At 37.5% G+C, this 6,820-nt stretch overlaps 2 protein-coding genes across 3 annotated transcripts in view; both read right to left on the bottom strand.

Annotated features, from left to right (window-relative positions):
• The window catches only part of LOC18594042 (putative leucine-rich repeat-containing protein DDB_G0290503), a 5,049-nt gene extending 1,034 nt beyond the window's left edge, over positions 1-4,015 (bottom strand). The window contains exons 1-4 of one of the 2 annotated variants that reach the window (XR_001928677.1): positions 3,905-4,015; positions 2,666-3,646; positions 1,758-2,444; positions 339-1,203 (exon numbers count right to left, since the gene is read on the bottom strand). Coding sequence is in view for 1 of the 2 variants with exons in the window: in XM_018124499.1 (XP_017979988.1) it covers positions 628-1,203; positions 1,758-2,444; positions 2,666-3,631 (2,229 nt within the window). In the remaining variant the exon portion in view is untranslated. Of the gene's footprint in view, positions 1-162; positions 1,204-1,757; positions 2,445-2,665; positions 3,647-3,904 lie in introns of those variants that run through there. The other variant, XM_018124499.1, reaches the window with a different exon arrangement.
• Positions 4,819-5,828, bottom strand: LOC18594041. The gene has a single exon (XM_007021484.2). The coding sequence runs from the start codon at positions 5,729-5,731 to the stop codon at positions 5,045-5,047; it is 687 nt and encodes a 228-aa protein (XP_007021546.2). The 5' UTR covers positions 5,732-5,828; the 3' UTR covers positions 4,819-5,044.

Raw genomic sequence — 6,820 nt, 5'->3', positions numbered from 1 at the left:
ATATATATATATATATATATGTATGTTTTATATATATATACTATATATATGTATATATATATATGTATATATGTATATATATATACATATATACATATATATATATGTATATATATATATATATATGTATATATATATATATAAAATCTGCCACATTAACAATGAAAACACAAGCTTCAAATATCCATTTTCTATTCTTAAAATTGAACTTTCAAAGCCACTGTGAGCAAATGGCAGAACAAAACTCACGAGAAAAAGGTACACATTATATATAGCAGTTACAGGTAAAGAATCAAGGAGACAACGAAAAAGAGAGATCAAAAGCCAGCGCAACAAACCAAATTGACCACCGCAGGGGCTGATGAATGAAAGGTGATGCTTTTGGTAGCAAGCACCTAGTGACCACATGCATAGAATGATCCAAATGGTAGGTATGAAAAGTAAAGCAAAAGAACCAGACAGCGTAACCCAGATGGTGCTGCAAATGGTGTCGCTTTTGAAGGCACTGAAGCAATGACAAATTATGCAGAACTGCAGAAGAGAAAATGGCAAACCCATGTTTTGCCTCTTAGAAGGTGATTCTGAAGTATTCTTCGATTCCATAATTATGAAAAACTATACTAATCATCAGGCAGTGGACAATGCTGCTAAATCTGCTAATTTCTTCTGGCCAAGGTTTGTTACAAGTTCCAAGGAGATGAAGTGCTTTGGTAAATCTTCAAATTCTTCCTCTTTCAAATTGTATTTTGGTTGAAGCTTTTTTGCTTCGGCATCAGCTGCATCAGCCTCTGCAAGTAGAAGGCTGGCTTCTTCAAGGTCACCCAACTCTAGAGCAGCCGATCTTTCCGCTTTAGCAGCACCAGCAATTAGAAGTAACCTCTGAAACCTAGCCATTGCCACTTCTTTTTCTTTGGACAAAATCAGTCCTTCAATCTCCTGCAATCTGTCCACAGTATGCTTTATCTCTTCCTCCAGTTTCCCAAGATCCAACACAGCTTTGTCCATTTCAATTTGTACACTTTCCTTTTCAATGGTCAATGATTTTGCTTCAGCTGCTATTCGTGCAGCTTCCTTGAAATTTCTTGAAGCAGCGGCAACCTTCTTTTCTGCTTCCAGCTCTGGAACCATTTTGTCTATGAAAAAGATCCTCTGCTTTAAAGATGCTATATTTTGCTGAATGCTTGACTTTGTTGAAGATAATTCCTGAAATCAGTAGCGAGAAAATCCAATCATCTACTGCAATCATAGAAGGGGAAGAAACAATGTGGTTTATTTGATGTTCACCTTTTGTCAAGTTGATGTATAAAAAGGAAAAACAGATATCCAAAGCTTCTTGTGTACTAATAAATAAACAATTCAAGTGAAACAAACTACAAAGAGCAATATCATGGAATTTAAAATTCCACTGATTTTCATGATACTGAAATTGTTTGATAGGAAGAATTGATTATCTATAGCTTCAGTAATGACATTAAGGATGAGTTATTGGGCTCTCTATGATAGCTTCCAATACAGAAATTTATTGCAGGTTGGAAAGCATTCAACCAGGGCAAGACCAGAAACTCAAGTTAAATTCTGCAAGTTTGATTCCCAAAATAGGACTACAAGATGGTGCAATTCAGCAGTTAGCATACAACCAAACTTCTGTTAAACTTAAACAGGAACAAATTACATGTTGGGGGTCAAAAAATAGTGTAATGAAACATAATCAATTAAAAGAAAATCCCTCTCTTATATATTTGAGAAGAAAAATGAACCTGTAGGGAGGCCCTTGCAGTAGAAGCGTCCTGTTGAAGCATTTGGACATCCTCAGAAAGCTTCTCCTCCGTCTTAGCAAGGGTCACTTTATCTTCCATGGATTTCAAAACTGAGGATAGCAAACTTTTTCTTAGTCCTACAACTTCCAGATACATTTTTGCCTCACCTACAGAAATTCTGGCAAGTTCCTTGAGCTTAATCCCCCTATCTTCTTCTTCAGAAAGGAGCTTGTCAATTTCTTCCTTTTTCTTTGCTAGAGTTTCACTCTCTATGTCCATCTGAGAAAGATGAGATTGTAAGTTGTCATACTTAGAATCAATACTTGATTGCATCTCTTGAAAGCCAGATACCACATCAGCAATCCTTTGATCTACTTCTTTAATTTTAGAGTTATTTTCAGCAATTTCTTTTTCCTTGTCTTTCACTAAGGCAAGTAGTTTATGCAGTTCATCAGTCAAGATATCTTTTTGATTACAGAGAAATTCTTTCTCTCTCTTATCATCTTCAATCAAGCTGTCAAGGGAAGTGTTGAATACTGCACGAGCTTCATCTACTAAGTGTGCCTCAATTTGTAATTCTATCTTGTTCAACTCCAAAGCTTCAGTTGAAGAAAGCCATTTCTCCCTTTCTTCTGAAGATTGTGCTTCTGATTTCTTGAAGACCAAATCAGCATTACTCATAGCATCCTAGGGGAAAAGGAATGTAAAAGTCAGAATCAAACAGCACAACCATGTAATAATGGAAGAAAGGAATTGAATACAACCCAGTTGTTACTCATAAGCCAGTAGTTACTTGTCAAAAATCTACTTTAAATTAACAAACAAGAGCACTCTATATCTGGTTTTTTAAATTAAAATAGTAAGTGGTAGGTATCTAAAAAGAGTATAGTGATGGCTGGACGACTGACCTCAAAGAAATGATGGAGCAAAGAGGCACACTCCTCCTCGACAGCAATCTGGCAATTAAGAACCTCGAGCATTTTGGAATCAATAGCATTGCATTGGGCCTCAGCATCTCGGAGAGCACTAAGGAGAGCTTGTTTATCCTTGTCAGCAGCAGCAAGGCTCTCATTGATCCTGTCAGCGGCCTCAAAATCCTCGGCTTCACAAGCATCCTCCAACTGCTTTTCAAGGTCCCCAAATCTAATAGTTGCTAAGTTAAGATCATCAGCAGCCTTTCTTCTTCTCCTGATGGAGTCCTTGCGAGCTTCAGATACAGAGGCTGCTAATTTGCGAGCACGGCTGAGTTTATCGGCAACCTGTGCCTTGATTTGCTCAAATTGGGCTTCAGCATCATTAATAGATTTTCGTTGTTGCTGTTGTTGTTGTTGCTGCTGCTGAGCCTGGCCTTGGTGGGATTGTGAATCTGAGCCTGAGACCAAAGATATGGTAGTGCTTGTGGTGGTACTGGTATGAGGTGAAGTAATTGGTTGGGCAGCAGAATGGCTCTCGTCATGATCATCAATATTATTATTAACCTGATCATCTCTACCATATCCAATCCTAAATCCAGTAGCTCTCTTTTTCTTTCTATAAGGATAAGAGGTCTGCCTAGAGAAGGCAGTAGCGGAAGGAGGCCCCGCTTCTGGTTCTGGTTCTGGTTCAGGTCCAGGATCTGGCTGATCAAGCGGCACTTGAAGAACAAGGTCAGAGAACAGATTCTCATCAAGTGGCTCCAGAACCTGATGCTGCTGCGTTGAATTCTGTGATTCGTGTTCCAGATGATCAAGATCTTGCTTTTGCTCTTGCTCTTTGTCTTCTGCCAACTGGGATGGTGTAAACAACACCATCCCTTCAAACAAAGAATCCATTTCATCAACGTCCATCTCCATTTCTCTCTCTTCTTTGATTCCGCCTCCACCAGCTATTTCCATCTCAGCTTTCTTTTCCTAAACGTTTTCCCACCAACCAAACATAAACGAACTCGGAAAATCAAACATCCAAAAAAAAAACAACAATTCAACACCCAGAATGATCCAAAAAAGGATTGATCAAGCTCATGTTGGGAAGATTGACAAAAAAAACTTGGCCTGATTCAAACCTAACTCAATTCTAATACTCAACAACACCAACTCAATTAATCACACCGGATTCATATTTAAACTTATATATATACGAAACCAATAATCGAAGATTCTCCTTCTTACCTGTTTTGAATGGAGTGGTACTACTTATGGCTTTGCTGCTCCGAGTTTTCCCCAGTCTTTCTTAATGGTGAACTCTGTTTCCCAGTTTCACTAATGGGGGGAGAGGAAAATTCCATGGCCTTCTGCCTGTTGTCATTCACTTTATGGGCTTGGGCTGTGGCAGTCACATTTCTGGGTATTTATTTCCTTCTTACCCAGACTTATTAATTGGGCTCATTTTCTTTCACTGTTGGGCCCTTTTCCTAGATGGAGCCCAATTTCTTATTTACACTAAAGAAGTTTTTATATTATATGAGCTTAATTAAATATATATTGTTGGGTTGGGTTGGGTTGGTAACTTTTTATACAATTATTAAATATAAGCTATTCCCACTTATATGTTTTTAATTTATCGATTAATTCGATTAATTGAAAAAAAATTATAATCAAATTGATCAGATTAATCGATTTCATAGTACTCATTTCCAAATTAATAGAACTGTTTTAATTGAATTTATTAGATTAATTTAGTTAATTCGGATTTAATGGAAAATTGCCCACCCCTTAAGTTTTTGGGTAGAATTGGGCTGAGCATCAAGGACTATATGAAGTCCTATCTGACATGTCATTGACTAAAATTTCAGATTCAAATCCTAATAATAAACTATTTAATCATTACAACTGGAGGTCTTTTTGTTTTTGCTTGACTTGGTAAACCTTGATTAGTGAAAGGGTTTAAGGTGATCTCTTGCTGTCCAATTTCTAATAATTAAGCTTGAAATTAGTGTCAGATTATGGTGGAAGAGATTGGCATATAGTGCTATGACTATGCTTTTTACAAAAGAAACAGGACACTCTGACGCTTCCCACTCCTCTTTTTGACAAAAGTTATCACCTGTTGCAGCCTTGCAGCATGTCACAAATCCAGGAAACCCTAGGACAACATATTAATCATTACCAAAAATCATGTAGAAACCAGCAGCAGTACTGCAGCTGTTTTCTTCCTTTTACTGATCAATATCTCCAAAGTAATTTGTTTTTTCCGGTTGACAGGAAATATATATTGAGCCCAAATTCCACACAAATAATGTTCATAGCACAAAATCAACACAAACCCAAAGCAAGAAAAAGTTTTGTATATTAAAGACATGGGTTCATAAGTTATCCAACACTCAAATTCCCTTGCACCACGTCTTGTTTCCTGGAAGGTTCCATGGCATGACATTCTCTGCAGGCCAACAGAAACAACCTGAAAAGTCTCAGACAGGGCCCTGACTTTCCCCTAGTACTACTTCTTTCTTGAAGATGATCACCCTGTTTCTTAGCTCTCAATGCTTCTTTCACCACAGCCCCACTATTTTTCCTCCCGGAAACCTCACGTTTCAGAACAGGCACTTGTGTAATATACTGCCATCTTTGAGAATCCCCGTATAGCTGAGCGGTTACCATTATGCTTGTTTTGCGTGCATGGATTTTGCTATGGTACCACAGTCTCCTCTCTGAATTGTCACTCGAGCTTGTTCGTGCGCTGCTGCAACTGCTTCTGCTGTTAGCGCTGTTACTCCTTGATGACATTATTGAATCCTTGCTGTTGATGCTGCTTGTTCTGCTCGTCCCACGAGAACTGTCAGCTGCTACCATTGTTGCAGGTTGTAAAGGGAAGGCATGTGGCAAGAGCCGGCCATTGAAGAAAAGATGATCAGCTGGTGAGGTTCCGTAAGGATCTAGAGAGGGTGAATCCGGGGTAAAACAACCGAACTTGAAATCGGAATCTTGGTCTTGCAGATTTGGGGTGCTGGGAAAGGAGAATATCTCACCAGAGCTGGACCTTTTCCTGCGGGTTTCCATGGAAGAATTTAATTACTATACTAATTTTCTTTTGTGTGGGAGTTTGGGGTGCATGAGTAAGCTTGTGTACTTGTATTTATATTAAGTAAGTCGATGATAGTATGATAGGAACAAGGTGAGAGAATCATGTGTTATGTCTAGATGGGACAGCTAGAGTGATCTGGGCCCTTGTGTTCTGTGTGATTCTGATGAGTTCTGGGTGGTGTAAATCATGGAGCCATTCTTGCCAACTCAGCCATAATCTAGCACATGGAGCTTAGTGTTGTAATAATATTGTTAGCTTGTGTGGGATATTCCTAAATGTGTGTGTCTTATGATTCAAGTAGGGTTTATTCAACTTTGACCAAAGCTCAAGATTTAGTCAATGATCTGAATCACTTTGATCTAATCTATTATATACAATTTTGTCTTAAAAAAAACAGTATAATAAGGATTGAACGCCATATCTCAAATATAAAATCTATATTATTCTATTCTATCTTTGTCACTTGAGTTAGAGTTAACGATATTTCTAATAACAACGTAAAATAATTATCATGAAAATTAAAATTTTCAATTCAATATCTATCAAGAAAACTCGAAAATACAATGGATAAATTTAATTAAACATAATTAATTGGTCAAACTTGATGGTATAAAATTGCCAAAATAGGCTCCAAGTTTGATTAATAAATCATGCCAAATTAAAAATATAGCTACATAGCTTTTACATATGATGTCTAGTTTGATCAAATCATTGGCATTCTCTTTAGCCTTTATCCACTTGCTTTTGTTTTCATGAGTTGACACAGCCTCCCAAAAATACTCTTCCATGTAAAGCAGAAAAGAGCTTTTAGACCATAGAGAGGAGAGACATTGACCACCTAATTGCCACAAGCTGAGACAATTCTTTGAAGTTAATAATAATAATAACTAACTTATTAGATTGTTTAGGCTCCCTCAAAGACCATGCCTATGATGGGATCAACAAAGCAAAGCTTTTTCTTTGTTTGGGACTACACAAAATGGAAAACCCAAAGTTGTACTATATATTTATAATTTGATCAGACCACTTTGGATCAGTCCTAGAAGCTGAGGACAAAGAGCTCC

This window comes from Theobroma cacao, chromosome 7 (assembly GCF_000208745.1).
Source record: "Theobroma cacao cultivar B97-61/B2 chromosome 7, Criollo_cocoa_genome_V2, whole genome shotgun sequence".
NCBI classification, from domain to species: Eukaryota; Viridiplantae; Streptophyta; class Magnoliopsida; order Malvales; family Malvaceae; genus Theobroma; species Theobroma cacao.
This window is presented reverse-complemented; position numbering and strand designations above follow the sequence as displayed.